Source organism: Lemur catta, chromosome 23, assembly GCF_020740605.2.
Source record: "Lemur catta isolate mLemCat1 chromosome 23, mLemCat1.pri, whole genome shotgun sequence".
Taxonomy (NCBI): domain Eukaryota; kingdom Metazoa; phylum Chordata; class Mammalia; order Primates; family Lemuridae; genus Lemur; species Lemur catta.
The window spans coordinates 537,672-554,916 of NC_059150.1; the positions used below are offsets into that span (position 1 = coordinate 537,672).

At 33.5% G+C, this 17,245-nt stretch overlaps 1 protein-coding gene across 1 annotated transcript in view; it reads left to right on the forward strand.

The window, feature by feature from the left end:
- The window catches only part of LOC123626997 (complement factor H-like), a 64,572-nt gene extending 57,396 nt beyond the window's left edge, over positions 1–7,176 (forward strand). Inside the window, exons 18-22 of the mRNA XM_045536309.1 lie at positions 561–734; positions 1,449–1,625; positions 2,707–2,883; positions 5,832–6,014; positions 6,770–7,176. Of these exons, the coding sequence (XP_045392265.1) occupies positions 561–734; positions 1,449–1,625; positions 2,707–2,883; positions 5,832–6,014; positions 6,770–6,990 (932 nt within the window). The 3' untranslated portion in view covers positions 6,991–7,176. The remainder of the gene's footprint in view (positions 1–560; positions 735–1,448; positions 1,626–2,706; positions 2,884–5,831; positions 6,015–6,769) is intronic.
- The last annotated feature ends 10,069 nt before the right edge of the window (positions 7,177–17,245 follow it).

The window sequence follows — 17,245 nt, forward strand, 5'->3', positions numbered from 1 at the left end:
AAAAACCATTAGATATTGTACCATTGAAATTTTTGTATAATTAAATCAATCATACTTTAAAAATGCCATTGGTACATTTTAGAATCACATTTTATTCTGGCATTTCTCTTTTTTAAAAACAGTATGACATATAGTGAAATGAAACCTATCTATTCATTTGTTGTAGTGTTTTCTTTGCCACCAAGTTTAAACTTTTTTAGGCCTTCCTACAGTATCTCTTCTGATTTCTTATACTATGTGACACTTTTCTTAGAATTATTAATTCTCAGTGTGTATCCAATTACCACTAAGGATTGGTTAGAGAAGCATTGGTTATGTCATTCTTAAACATATTGACATTTTTAGTTTCAAGCTCTTGCTCAGTTTGTGACAGTTAGCCAGATTGACAGACACCAGAACGGTGGTTTTAGGAAACATTCGTGTGCCTTCTAGGTGATGTCATAATAACTTCTGTGTTATCGTTTATTCTCAAATCAAACTACTAAATATGAAAACTAGTACATTAAAATAAATTTCTGAGATGGTAAAACATGTATTCATGCATTCATTATTTCTTTTAGGACTTCCTTGTGGGCCACCACCTTCAATTGATCATGGTGTTATGTCTGCTATGTTACCCAGTTACCAATATGGAGAAGAAGTTACATACAAATGTTCTGAAGGTTTTGGAATTGATGGACCTGCATTTACAAAATGCTTGGGAGGAAAGTGGTCTCATCAACCAAAATGCATAAGTACAGTATATTTTATTTTATTATCTGTATGATAAATATCCTTAATTCAAAGTATAAATGACAAAAATAAGAAAGTAAGCAATATTTATAGAATTTAACACGGTATTTCTTGAAGGTTCTGGATTGTTGCTGAAAATTAGTGCTCTAGCAATAAAAATGTTTGACATCATAAGCCAAACTACTGAATTTTCACATCATCTGGTGGGAACTTTCAGCATCCTCTGAAGTACATCCTCAGACTTCTCATGTCTGTTATCTCTGTTCTTAGAGCACAGCAGCCCCTACTCATGCTCATTATTATTCTACCTTCTGTCAGCTTACAGCTGTCTCTCTGTAAATATACTTTCTAAAATACTTAAAATAATTATTGTTGGTAATGCATTTGACTGGAACAAAAATAGAAATGCCTAGGTAATGTAGGTGGCTTATATAGGCAAAAAGTCATCTGAATGCAAAAAGTATAATCTCAAGCATTATAACTACCAGTATGTCCTCAGGCTTCTGATATCATTCCCATCTTTTACTTTTGATAAATTTAAAACAACGTAATATAATTAATTCAAAACTGCTAAAATATTTTGTCAAGTTCTAAGAAAACTATCGTATGGTATTCATTGGTTCTACATGTAGCTAACTATTATTTTAGACTAGAACTATTGTATATAATGTCTTTTGAAGGATTTACAGAACACATACATATTTCCTCTCTTTCAGAAACAGATTGTCTTAGTTTACCCAGAATTGATAATGCCGTACTCACAGGAGAGGAGAAGACTTCGTATAGTTCAGGAGAACAATTGAGTTATAAATGTCAACCAAATTACCAGTTGGATGGATCCAACATTGTCACATGTGTTAATAGGAGATGGGTAGGAAATCCAACATGCAGAGGTACTTTGATGAACTTTTAAATTTATTAAAGTGTCTGGGGCAATAAAATATAGAATATCTCTAGCTCATTTAAAATGGACATAGATTAACATTTTTAGGCCAGGACAAAGGAAGTTTATGCCTAAAAATAAAAGGATGGAACTGGGCATCCAACTGTCAATGTATAGCCCAGTAGTTCTCAAAGTGAAGTCCCCGGACCAGAAGCATCACCATCTTCTGGGAAATTGTTAAAAATGCAAATGAAAATTGATGGGCTCATTCTAGACATCCTGAATCAAAAACTCTAGGGATGGGGCCCTGGGACCCTGACACTGTGGCTACCAAGTCCTGCAGAGGATGCCAGGTGCACTTCAATTTGGGAAGCATTGCTATAGCCTCTTACTACCACACGTGCACGTGAAACTCTCTGACGGATTACACATCATTCGGCAAAATACCCCCAAGTACTGGCAATTAAATTATGAAAAGTTATTTTTATAATTATGGGCTCATTTTTCTGTTATTTTCTCACATCTCCAATTTGGATCCTTTGATCGATCATCTTTTTCTTCTTTTAACTAGGATATTCTTTGAGGTGTGTTTTTAATTCTTGACTTATTCTCTAAGGATATGCCTCTTTGTGTTTGTTTTTAAGAGGCTAAAATTACAACTAATAAACAGGATGATTGCAAACCAGAATCTTGTGCCACATAATCTAGTTGTTTTGATTTTTTTTAACTTGATAAATTCTTGTTGTATTTATAGAATTTGTAATATTTATTCTACTCAAACTCAAAGAGAAATGTCCAGGAAAACTGTAATTTTCACTGATCTCCAGCAGGAAAAACAAAAGTCTATCAATGTTCTAGTGAGGCAGGGAGAAGGGAGATGAGAACGTGGAAGCTTATCACTTACAAAAAGTTACTGCTTTGTCTCCAAATTTTCCTCAATATCACGTGTAAATTTATTCCAATCAACAAAATGTTTTATGACAGATTATCTGTTGAATTAAAATCCCCCTAAAAATGTATTTGCAATCCTATTCATTGATTTTCTACTTCAAATGAACACTGGCTGGGAATGCTTTTTTCTTTCTATTCAGATATTTCCTGTGTGAATCCACCCACAGTGAAAAATGCTAATATAATATCAACACCAATGAGCAGGTATCCACCTGGTGAGAGAGTACGCTATGAATGTGAGAGACCTTTTGAGATGTATGGGGATGTAGAAGTGATGTGTCTAAATGGAACTTGGACAGAACCACCTCAATGCAAAGGTAGAATATTATATTTCTCCAAAATATTTTGAGAATATTCTAGGGGTAAAAGACGTTGATGTCAATAAAATAAGTAATTCTTGTGGAATATATTTTTCAAATTAAAATAAAATGATGGCACTTAAAATTTGATTCTTTTGGTGAACTCAACCAAGCAATATGTTATTTTCAGGAAAAATTCAACCAGAGTAAAGGAACAATTAGAATCTGTAATCATTTTTATCTTAGGCATTAAGACAGATATTTCCTGAGGAATAAAAGTGTAAAAGACACATTATGTACAACTGCCAGCCCTAAAAGATAGCCATTTTGAGATGCATAATAGGCAGTTGAAGAGAGATCCTACAATGGGATACAAATTTGGGTGTCTTCAGTATATAGATTATACTGGAGGTATGTAACTTACAGAGCTTCTCCCAGAAACTATTATATTTACAAAAAGAATTCTTAGCACATACTCATGGGTGCTTGATTGTTTAGAGTTCAAGAAATAAGGGAAACCAACATAGGAAATTTGGTATTATCCACTTCCATTTTTTAAAAATGAATCTTTGCCTGGTACGTTTTTTCCATTCCTTTACTTAGAATATACCCATGTTTTTATGTTGAAGTGAGTTTTATGTAGATAGTGCATGGTTGGGTCTTGTTTACATATCCATCATGCCATTCTTGGCCTTTTAACTGATGTACTTAGAACATTTACATTTAAAGTAATTATTGATATGGTATGCCTTATGTATGTTATTTTATATGTTTGTGTGTTTTCCTCTGTGTCTCAGACCTGTTTCCCTATTCCTGCCTTCCTTTGGGAAACATTTTTAAAGAATTTCATTTTTATTCATCTTTATTACTTTTAAGTATATCTCTATAGTTTTATTCCATTTAAAACAATTATTGCTGTAGATATTATATATATGTAACTTCTCACTCTCTACCAGTATTGAAATTTTACCCTTCAACTGAAATATGGAAACCTTACTTTCATTTAGATCCATTGACTCTCCCCACATTTTGAATATACATGCCTTTGGTATTTCCTGTACACACATTGAGCACCACATGATATGAAATAATTTTGCTTCCAACATCAAACATAATTGAACAAACTCATGAGAGAGAAGACCGTCTGTTATATGTACCCCTCTTTTATCGATTATATTGTTCTTTTCTACCTCCTGAAGTCTCTCTTTCTGTCATCTTTTTATTTTTATCTGAAGGATTCCTTTAGTTAATCTTTCAGGGTAAGTTGGATGAAGATAAATTCTCTTGGTTTCCCTTTGATTCTCTATTAATCTCCTTATTCCTAAAGGATAGTGTCACTGGATATAAAACTTAGAGTTGACAGTCCTTCTCTTCCATGATCTCTTGTAGGAAATGCATAGTTTCGATCTAGCTGCTTTCAAGATGTTTTTATTTTTCGTTAGGTAGTTTAATGTGTATTGGTATGAATTTCATTGAGCTTATACTGTTTGGAGTTTGTTCAGTCTCTAGAATATGTAAAATTATCCCGTATGTCCAATTTGGGAAAGTTTCAGCAATTATTATTTGGCTTTTTTTTTTTTTTTTTTTCAGCCCAACACCTTCTCTCCTCTCTTTTGGGATCTCTGGTTTTTGGTTCTGTTCTAAAGATCTCTGAAGTTCTGTTCATTTTTTAAATTTTCAGTCTATTTTGAGACTGGGTAATTGATATTGTTCTGTCTTCAAGTGCATGGATTTATCCTCTGGTCATCTCCCATTCTGTTATATTATTAAGCCTATCCAAGGAGCTTTTAAAGAAATTCTGCTATACTTTTCAGTATCATAATTCCTCCTGGGATTTTAAAAGTGTTGTCAATTTCAGTATCTATGTCATCTCAGTATTGTCTTTTGTTGATTGTCTTTCTTTTTTTGAGATTTCCCTGTCCATAATATGATGAGTGAGTTTTAAAATTATTCTTGATATTGTGCATATTAGATTTTGACATTCTAGATTTTATTTAAATCATCTGTTTAACGGTTCCATTACTGCCATGGTAGGTGCAAGTCCAGTTTTCTCACTTAGCCCCTGCTGACCCCACAGGAAAAGGGAGAAATGTCTCATCACTTCATCACGTGGGTGGAAGAGCAGCTTCCTAATTTGACCTCTGCTTGACAGGGGGTGTGGAGAGTGGGCATTGGCTTTTTATGATGTTTTCCTGTAGGAGGCAACATATTGTTAAAAAAAAAAAAAAGAAAGAAAGAAAGAATAAGAAAGACTTGATCTTGCCTAGTTGCTTCTTTTCTGAATATTTGGCTAAAGAGAATAGAGATAACACACTGTTTTGTCATCCTTGAGTCCCGGGAAGTCTCTCACCAGATGCAATTCTCTGCATCTTTCAGAGTTCTCTAATGTGAATTTTTTTTTCTTTTTTTTAAATTATGTTCAGTAGTTTGAGCTGTACTTTGCAGAAGGAGTAAGTTTCTCATTTTGTACATATCAGTAAGTCAACCATTCCCTTTTACCTTCTATAAATTTGTATTCTTTGAATTTTTTCAGGGAGCTGATGTTTCTTCTGTAATCAAAATGAAAACCAAGAGAAAAAAATGACTAAAGACCCAATCATCTCTACAGCATGTTGTGTAGAAAAACAGGAGACTTTGTCTTAGCTGTCTGTTCAGCATTTTTTTTTACTTAAAAAGACATTTTGTACCCCCATAATATGCTGAAATAAAAAAGACAAAAAAAGACATTTCTTAGGCCTGGAAATACTGCAAAGCAAACACCCTTCTTAATGCATTATGTGTGCGTTCAGTGAGAAAGAAAGAAGGCCTTAAAAATGTAGCAGTTCATTTAATTAAAATTTCTTCCTCTATTTCTTTAGCAGAAATCACAAAGGTGCTGATATTATGTAAAGTGCTGTATTTCTGTTTACCTTATTTTAAACTGTATTTTGATTTGCTCTCTCAACATATCAAATGATATTTTTTAGATTCTCAAGGAAAATGTGGGACCCCTCCAGCTATTGACAATGGAGACATTACTTCATTCCCATTACCGGCCTATGCTCCAGGCTCGTCAGTTGAGTATCAATGTCAGAACTTGTATGTTCTTCAGGGTAACAAGCGCATAACATGTAGAAATGGACAGTGGGCAGAACCACCAAAATGCTTAGGTAAGTACTTTAATATTCCCATGGATCCTGGAAGAGTCAGTGTATAATATTTTGTTATTGATAACAGAATTTTCAGGGATTAACACACAACCATTCTGCTGAATTCTTGCCTATCAAATATTTATATGTGAGAAAGTATAGTTTAGAAAATACTTTTTTAATTTTTATATTTTATGTTAAAACTTTTTGTTTATAAATAAAAGTGATATATATTCATGATGTAGGATGTGATGATTTGATATATTTATAATACAATAATTATACCACAATCAAATTAATTAACATATTCACATCACCTATAGTTATTATTGTGTCTGTGTGGATGCATGTGTGTGTGTGTGTGTGTGTGTGTGTGTGTGTGTGTGTTTTGTAAGGACACTTAAAATCTGCCCTCTTACTGAATTTCAAGTAAAAAATGCAGTATTATTAGCTAGAGATATCATTTTCTACGTTAGATTCCCAAATCTTATTCATCTTATAACTCCAAGTTTGTACCATTTGAGCAACATCTTAGTCAAACAAAAACAGCAATGATAGGTTCCAAAATGCAAGGATTTTGATATAATTATGAATCTTTGATAATATCCAACTATTCACACATTAAACATAGTACCTCATTTATACATCATTTACTATTTTAACTATTATATGATGTTTTTACAGAGTTGTTTGGGAAAGGGTTTTGATGAGAAAGAATTCCTGAGCCATTATACAACACAACTAAATGTTTTATGTTCATTTTTTCCTACTTTCAGAAGCGTGTATAATATCAGAAGAAATCATGGAAAAATATAACATAACATTCAGGTGGAGAGAACAACAAAAGCTTTATTCCCGAACAGGTCAAAGTGTTGAATTTGTGTGTAAATACAGATACCATCTAGCACCAGGATCTCAACCACTTCGAACAACGTGTCAGGATGGAAAACTGGTGTATCCCAGTTGTGAAAAAGACACACCTGATTATTGGGGTTAATAAAATGCACACCTTTATTAAGAATTTTAGTTATTAATCCAGTTGTCAATTTTATATTTCAAGTATTGTTAAAATTCATTTTTATTCATAAATAAGATTTTTTTGTCAAATTGTGATGATGTAATTATAATCTGAGACCAGTGCCTCACTTCTTAAAAGCACCACATTAAAACTTGGCAAATCAAAGTGCTATGTATCCAATTTATAAAATATCTGTGGTAAGAAATTTGATGCAATTATATCACAGTCCATTTTTATCTATCACTCCCCTAAATATTGCAATACTTTCTACATAGTTTCTGAGGCTGTTTCACAGTAAATGAAAAAGATATCGTCGTCTCTGTCTTGAAATTATATCACTTGACACACATGTAAAAATCACCCTAAGTCACACCTTAAATTAGTAATAAGATATGTCATTACTCCTTATTATTAATGAATAAATTGACAAAAATGAAATGGATAAATGTTCATAAGATGTGAATCTAGCACAGTTAATAAAGCAAACTAATCATCAAGAGGAATTTAAGTTTACTTGGGTATATAACTGTTACAACATTGACATAGAGGAATGAAAACCCTCTATTAGTTATAATACAAGCACACCCACACGAACGTGCATGCACACGCACACACACGCATTAATGTTTATAGAAAAAAGTTGGCAGGAAATGCAATAAAATAGGTAAAATTCTATATTCGTGTTTAGAGATAATAGGGGTAAGAGCTGCTGTTGAACACCTTTACACATATCGGTATCCTCTGATTTTTCTAAATTTAACATATGTCACTCTTGAACCACAAGAATCATTTACTTTAAAATAAATATGTCTAAAAAGCAAGGCAATACAAACTGAGAGCTACAAAGACCTCACTGGTCATGATCTTAAGGTCAGATAACATTTTAACAATTTTTGGTTAGAAGAGTTTTGGAAAGTTTAATAATGAGATTCTGAAATGTAATTTTTATGTTCATTCATTTCAAACAGTATCAGTTAAAATAATTTTTGGCCAGAAACATTTTTAATTTCTAAAAGAACTAAAACTTTTATGTGAAAATAAAGATATTAATAATAAAAGTATTTTATTGTGATAATTGATTATGTCATTGCAGAATCAAGTAGCTTGTATACTAAGGCTGTTCCAATGTTAGTAGTCCTGATCTAGATAAATTGGTTGAGTTGCAGAAAGTCAGATTTTGCAAAGTTAAAGGAAGTTTATAATAATTAGGAAGTTCTCTTTGTAGGTAATATTAACACTTATGCATATACTTATAGGACATTTGGGCCACCATAATAAATTATCATAAACTGGGTGGCTTATGAGAAACAAAATTTACTTTTATACAGTTGTAGAGGCTGGCATGTCCAGGATTAAGATTCCAGCTGATTTGACATCTGGTTAGGGCTTGCTCTCTGTGTCAGAGATGGTGCCTTCTTGCTATGTCCTCACAATGTGGAAAGGACAAGAAAGTTTCATGAAGTTGTTTTTTTTTTTCAACTAAGGGCACTGATCCAATCCATGAGAGTGAAATCCTGATGAGAAAATCACCTGAAAAGGCCTCACTTTCTGCAGAATACCACCACCATGGTGGTTAGGATGCACCATATGAAATTTAGAGGGACATTAACATTCAGAACATAGCATAGCATAAAGTTAAAAAAAGATACTCCATGCAAATGAAAACTAAAAGAAAACGGGGAGTGGCTATACTCACATCAGGCAAAACAGAATTTAAGTCAAAATTGTTAGAAGAAACAAGGTCACAATATTGTGATAGAGGGTTACTTCATCAAGAGGCTATAAAAATTATAAATATATATACACCCAACATGGCAGCAATAAAATATATAAAGCAAATATTAAGAGATTTGAAGGGATAAATAGACAGCAAAACTGTCAGAGGAAGGGATTTCAACACCCCACTTTCAAGAACAGATAGATCATCTAGACAAATATCAATAAGCAAACATTGGACTTGAACTGTATGTTAGACCAAATGGACCTAACAGACATTTACAGAATAGTCCATCCAACAGCAGTAGAATATACATTCTTCTCAGGCACACATGGAACATTCTCCAGGATAGATTATCTGTTAGGCTACAAAACAAATCTTAAACCTTTTAAAAAGATTGAAATCATATCAAGTATCTTTTGCAAGCACAATGATTTTAAACTAGTAATAAATAACAGGAGAAATTTTGGAAAATAAAAAAAAGACATGGAAATTGAAAAACAGGCTCCTGAACAACCAATGAGAAGATGAAAAATTTCAAAGTGAAATTTAAAAATAGAGAAAAAATGGAAAATCAATGTACTAAAACTTATGGGATGCAGCAAAAGCTTTCTAAGAGAGATATTTATAGATATGAATACCTACATGAAGGAGAAAGAAAGATATAAAATAAACTACCTAACCTTATATCTCAAGAAATTAAAAAATGAAAAACAAACTTAACCTAAAGATACCTGAAGGAAGGAAATAATAAGAATAAGAGCAGAAATAAATGAAATAGAGACTGGAGAAATGATAATGAGGATCAACAGAACTAAGAGCTGGCTTTTGAAAAGATAAATAAAATTAACAAAACTTTAGCTAGAGTGAAAAAAAGAAAGAGGGAGGTCTCAAATGAATAAAATTAGAAATGAAAGCACGCATTACAACTGATAGTACAAAAATATAAAGGATCGTAAGAAACCACTATAAACAATTATATGCCAAAAAACTGGATAACCTGGAAGAGTCATATAAATTCCTAGAGACATACAATGTGCCAAGACTGAAACACGAACAAATAGAACATTAGTCCAGACTAATAATGAATAAGGAGAATAAATAATTAATAAAAAGGATCCCATCAAAGAAAATCCCAGACCTCATGGCTTCCCTGCTGAAATCTACTAAACATTTAGAGAATCAACACCAATTCTTCTCTAATTCTTCCAAGAAAACTGACGAAAGAACACTTCCAATTTTATTTTATGAGGCCAAAGTCATCCTGACACCAAAGCCATAAAAGGACACTACAAAAAAAGTTACAGACCAATATTCCTAATGAATATATTAATAAATGCAAAAAAATCATCAATATACTGACAAAAAATGCAACTCCACATTAAAAAGTTTCATTAACCATGATCAAGTCTAATTTATCTCTGGGATGTAAGGATGGTACACATGTACTAATGAATAAATGTTATTCGCCAAATTAACAGAATGAAGCACAAAAATCTTATGATCATTTCAACAGATACATAAAAAGCATAGGAGAAAAATAATATGCATTCATGACAAAAATTCTCAAGAAATTGGGTATTGAACAAATTACCTCAGGAAAATAAAGGCCATGTATCACAAGCTCAAAGCTAACATTATACTCAATAGTGAAAAGATGAAAGGTTTTCCTTTAAGATCAGAACAAGACAAGGAAGCCCACTCTTAGCACTTCTTTTTCACATAGTACTGGAATTTCTGGCCAGTACAACTAGGCAAGAAAAACAAATAAAAGGCATGTACATTTAAAAGGAAGAAGTAAAATTGTCTTGGTTTGCAGATGACATGATTGTATTACATATATAGAAAACTGGCATCCCTGGTGGTCTAGTGGTCAGGATTTAGCACTGGCTCTATCTCATCCATAGAAAACACAGGGACTCCTCCAAAAAATTGTTAGAACTCATAACCAATTCAGTAAAGTTTCAGGGAACAATATCAACATAAGAAATTCATTTTTGTTTCTATCCACTAAAAACAACGTCTCAAAAAGGAAAGTAAGATAACAATTCCATTTACAATAGCATCAAAAAGAATAAAATACGTAGGTATGAATTAAACCAAAGAGGTGAGAGCTCTGTACTTTGAAAACTATGAAATCTTGATGAAATTAAAGAAAACACATACAGTTGAAATATATTCCATGTTCAAGGATCAGAAGAATTAACAATGTCAAAAATGTCCATAATGCACAAAGCTCCAGATTTCATGCAATCTTTATTAAAATTCTTAGGATACTTTTCACAGAAATAGAAAAATACCATCATAAAATCAATGTAGAACTACAAAAGACCTCAAATAGCTAAAGTAATCTTGAGAAAAAAATAAGCTGGCAACATACTCTCTGATGTTAAATTATATTACAAATCTATAATAATCAAAACAGTATGGTCCTGGCCCACACACAAAAAAAGACACATACACCGAAAGCTCCTAAATAAGCCCATGCATGTACAATCAGCTATTCTTTGACACAGGCACAAAGTATACACAGTGGGGAGAAAATAGATTCATCGATAAATGGTGTTGGGAAAACTGAATATCTGTATGTAAAAGAATGAAATTGCATTCTTATTTTATAGCACACACAAAAATCAACTGAAAAGAAATTAAAGACTTAACTGGAAGATCTGAAGTTATAAAATTCCTACAAGAATGTACATGGGAAAAGGTCCATGATCTTGATCTTGGCAATAATTTTTTTTTTTTGGATATGATACCAAAAGCACAAGCAACAACATCAAAAATAGATAAATAGGACTACATTGAAATAAAAGTATTCTGCACAGCAAAGGAAACTATCAACAAAATGGAAAGGCAAACCACAGAATGAAGCCATATATTTAATAAAGTGTGCCAAAAATAAAATAAAATATAGTTAAAATTTTAAAAGTTTACTGTCATACAGTAAGAGAAGGTAAGGATCACCATCAAGGTGACTTCAAAACCAGTTATAACAAGTTTGAATTACAATCGTTATGGCACAGCTTAAAAACACAAAGGAGAAAGTCTGAACACATTTCATGACTAGTTGTTGCATATTAACATCCTTTTTTTAGGAAAACAGAGCTGTTTAAGCTCGTTTTTGCCTTATAAGTGATTGATTTAATTTCATTAACTCATGACAAAAAGGATGGATGTCTTTTTGTGTTTATGATTAGAACAGTATTTGAAGAAATCAGGATAATTTGAGTTTTGCTTACATGTTTATGGGCACTGAACTTGGAGTATATTGAAGCTATGGCTTCCATTTTCATTTTTATTAAGCAGCAGTTAATATCAAAAATATACAAGAAACTCATACAACTCAATAGCAAAGTAACAAATAACCTGACTAAAGAATGGACAAAACACCTGAGCTATTTTTTGGGAGAAGGCATACAAATGGCCAACAGTTACATGAAAAGGTGCTCAATATTACTAATCATCTGGAAAATGCAAATAAAACCACAATGAAATACGACCTAACACCTGTTTGGATGGCTATTATCAAAAGGCCAAAAGGTAACAGTGGTGATGAGGTTGTGCAGAAAAGGGAACTCTTATACAAGCTGGTAGAAATGTAAATTGATTTAGCCACTATGGAAAATAGTGTGGTGGTTCCTCAAGAAATTAAAAATAGAACTACCATTAGGATTCAGCCATCCTACTCTGAGTATATAGGCTAAGGAAATAGATAAGTCTGTCAAAGTAATATCTTTATCCCCATATTCATTACAGCCTTGCTCATAATTGCTATGATATGGAAACAACATAAATGTCAACAGATGAATGGATAAAGAAAATGTGATATGTATATACCATGAAATACTATTCAGCCTTACAAGAGAAGGAAGTCCTGCCATTTGTGACAACGTGGATAAACTTGAAGGACTTTAAACCAAATGAGGTATTTTGATGTGGATTGCATTGAATCCGTAAATCACTTTGGGTAGTATGGACATTTTCACAGTATTGATTCTGCCAATCCATGAGCATGTTTTTTTATTTGTTTGTATCCTCTGCCATTGTCTTCCTCGGTGATCCATAGTTCTCTTTGTACAGATCTTTCACCTCCTTGGTTAAACACATTCATAGGTATGTTATTTTCTTTGTAGCTACTGTGAAATGCATTGAGTCTTTGATATGAATTTCAGCTTGACTGTTGTTGGTGTATAGGAATGTTACTGATTTGTGTACATTGATTTTGTGGCCTGAGACTTTGCTGAATTTATTTATCAATTCAAGGAGTTTCTTGGCAGAATCTTCAGTGTTTTCTAGATATAAGTTCATATCATCAGCAAAGAGTGTCAGTTTAATGTTCTCTTTCCCCATTTGAATACACTGAAATTCATTCTCTTACCTGATTGCTCTAGCTAGGACCTCAGCACTATGTTGAATAGAAGTGGTAACAGTGGACACCTTGTCTTGTTCCAGTTCTGTGGGAATGCTTTCAACTTTTCCCCATTCAGTATGATTTTGGCTCTGAGTTTGTTATATGTGGCTTTTATAATTTTGAGTATGTTCCTTCTGTGCCTATTTTGTTAAGAGTTTTTATCATGAATGGGTGCTGAACTTTGTCGAATGCTTTTTCTGCATCTATTGTGATGATCATAAGATCTCTGTTTTTGCTTCTGTTTTTGTGGTGAATCACATTTATGGATTTACATATGTTGAAACAACCTTGCATCCCTGGGATGAAGCCCACGTGGTCATGATGGTTTATTTTTCGATGTGCTGGTGAATTACGTTTCCTAGAATTTTATTGAGGATTTTTTGTATCTATATTCATAAGGGATATTGGTTTATAGTTTTCCTTTTCTGTTGTGTGCTTTCCTGGCTTTGGCATCAAGGTAATACTGACTTCATAGAATAAGTTGGGAAAGATTCCTTCCTTCTCGATGTTATGAAATGATTTCTGCAGTATGTGTACCAATTCTTCTTTGCAGGTCTGATGAAATTCAGCTGTGAAGCCATCTGGTCTGGGATTTTTTTCTGCTGGAAGATTCTTGTTATTGCCGCTTTGATTTCATTGCATGTAATGGGTCTGTGCAGGAGTTCTATTTCTTCTTGATTGAGCCTTGGGAGGTTGTGTGTATCCAGGAATTTGTCCATTTTGTCAGTGCTTTCAAGTTTATGTGCACAGAGATTTTTATAGTATTCACAGATGGTATTTTGAATTGCTGTGGCATCAGTTTACAGATTCAATGCAATCCTCATCAAAATACCAATATGTTTAACCATGGAACTACATTTTTCTCCTACGAGACAATTTCTAATTATGTATTCACATTCCCTGAAGACTTTTTCATAAATGGAGTTTCAAATAATTAACCTAGGTAAGATATTCTGTATATGTATCCTATTCATAAAATTCATAAAGTATTTATGATAAGAAATTAGATAACCTAACTTATGAGCCTACTTCTATGTATCCCTCTCGGAAGTTTCTCAAAACTCCCTGACATAACTGCAGAGGCTTTCTGTGACTCCCTATATAAAAGGTATTAAAGAACATGTAATAAGCCTGAATCTTCAAGTTAATACCCCTTCATGCACATGTGAAAACAGACTAAATCATCCCTTATGCTTGAACAAGGATCTCAATTTTTCTTATCAGTCTCTAATATTAGCCTACTCTTCAATAGGTAAATGTACCAACAATGATGAAATGTAGGCCTTCTACAAATTCTGTAACACCTTTAGAAATTTAAACAAATCCTAGAGGGTAACTTAGATTATCATTAAGAAAAATATACAAAAATAAATTTGGAAATTAAGACAAGTTAGAGTAATGACATTATACTATGAAGTATAAATATTGTACCTAAAATGTATTAAGTATATAAATAGTTTAAATAATATTTATAGAAAAACATAGGCTAGTTGTACGAAACAATGTTTACAATGAATATATTTAGGTTTGGAGAGATTATTAAGTTCTTTAAAATGTTTGCATTTTCCAATTTTTCTATTTTTTACATTCATTAGATTTTAATTAGAAATATACACTTTTAAAATAATGAGGATAAAAAGAAAGACAATGAAAGCTGAGAAAAACCTCTAATAATGATCTTGAGACTTAACAGTTTCTTAGTTTTTTTCAATGTACAATAGTTACTGTAAAATATTGAGCAAAATGATTTTCAGATTAAATAATTTTTATAGATCTATCTTTAAGTTTGTTGTATCTTTCATCTACCAGGTGAAATCTGTCAAGTGTCTCTCTGGTGAATTCCTTACTTCAATTATTGTAGTTTTCTTTTCTTTTCTTTCTTTTCTTTTCCTTTAAGGTAGAGTCTCACTCTGTTGCCAGGGCTAGAGTGCCACGGTGTCAGCCTAGCTCACAGCAACCTCAAACTCCTTGGCTCAAAGGATCCTCCTGCCTCAGCCTCCTGAGTACCTGGAACTATAGGCATACACCACCACACCCACCAGCTAAATTTTTCTATTTTTAGTAGAGCTGGGGTTTCACTCTGGCTCTGGCTGGTCTCAAACTCCTGACCTCAAAGGATCCTCCCGCCTTGGCCTCCCAGAGTGCTAGGACTACAGGTGTGAGCCACTGCACCCTGCCCAGGTATTGTAGTTCTCAACTCCAGAATTTCCAATCAGTTTCAGTTGATAATTTCTTTTTATTGGCATACTCTATTGGATGAGTCATTGTCATAATACATTCCTTTACTTATTTTTTAATGACAGATAAAATTGTGTGTATTTATTATGTACAATATGATATTTGGAAAAATATGTATATTATGGAATGGCTAAATCTAGCTAATTTACACATGTGCTCCCTCACAAAGTTATCATTTTTTAGATGTGGTTTTCTTTAGTTCTCTGGACATATTTACAACAACTGCTTTGACATCTTCATTAGCTTGTGACAAAATCTGGGCCCCCTCAAAGAATCTTTCTATTGCCTGGTTTTTGTTTTTGTTTTTTCCTGTGTATGGAGTACCCTTTCTTCTTTCCATGTCTTATGTTTTTTTGCTGCCGAACTAGGATATGTGTTGAACATAAAATGCTGGAAATTTTAGATTACACATTGTATCAATTATGAATTATGAATCCTTCCTGAGCAAGGGCTTGTTCCTGCTGCTAGGTTTCGTTTGCTTATTTGTTTAGTGACTTGCCTAGACTAATTCTGTGGAGTTTGTTTACCTAGAAGTGTATGGATTTTGATGTCACTGCTCGGTTTTTATTTCTTGGTGTTTTTTTTCCTTTTTTTTTCTGTTTTTCAGTCTGGCTTTGTAGAGGTCACCCCTCAGTCAGCGTACCTTAGTAAACAACCAACATTTGGTCAGAAGTTGTGTTTAAACACATTGAGCCATACGCTCTCCGCCTTTTGCCTTTGGATCTGTGTGTGATTTGCGAAATGCTTTCAAACTTCAGGGACTTCATAAGTCTGCCCCCCAGTTAGCAAGAGACTGCTGGTTTACAGGGCTTCTCTGGTTGCTCTGATGGGACACAAACATGTACTTGTCCATGGACTTCTAGACCACCATAATTAATGTCATCTTAGAGGGCTCCTTTGGGCTGTCTCTTTCTTCAAATTTTCCTGTTAAATTTCCAGCTGGCTGGCCATTTTGTTGCTCACAAGTAGTGTCCACTAGCGATACTAGTCTTCCCTGATGGTTTCCCACTGTAATCTCCTTGTATTCAAGAGTGTCTTCGAGACTTGGGCATGGCCCTTTCCGAGTTATAAAAGCATCTCCCTGCAGCAGGGCAGCAGAGCTGCCGGGGCACAGGGCGGCCGCCCACCCAGAGCACAACTTCTGAGCCACAGGACTGGGCTGAGGGACAGGAGAGAATTAACGTAGCCACTCTTTTTGACTGAGATTAATGGAGAATTTTTGAACAAATGCCTCTCAACAATACGCTGTTTGGCCAATTTCAGGAGACTATAAGTGGTTATTTTTAAAAATTTTATCCAGTTCTGTTGCTGCCTCTTGGGGGGAGATAATATAGCAACATTCTCACACGTTATTCTTATAGTCCTACCAGGTCAAAATTATTTTGAAATATAACTTGTTAATTCAAAAATGTTAGGAAGCATTATTTGGCAAAAATCATTATTGACTAGACTTTTTATAATCTATAAAGTGTATGAAAACTATTAGGAAGGAACTTAATTCTTAGTGCCAGTTTTCAGAGGAATTTACAGCTATAATAGTAACGGTTTAGTATTAAAATGAGGACTGATGATCTACACCAGCCTGTTTTTTGAAACAGCTGACTTTCTGGCTAGGCAGGAGAAGTGGCTTCATCTCCCCTCAATGCCCAATGGTCCATTTCTGAATGTCCCAAACGCAGAGACTCGATGACTACAACAGGGAAATTGAACAGCTATTATTTTGCTCAATTAAATATCAGCTGATGAATTCAAAGCATTACTATGAAAACATTGATAAGACACTATTTAGTTATTTCACACAACCCATGAACTTTGATGTTTACAAAAGGACATTGCTAAACTAGCTTCCCGGTAGTGCTCTGAAA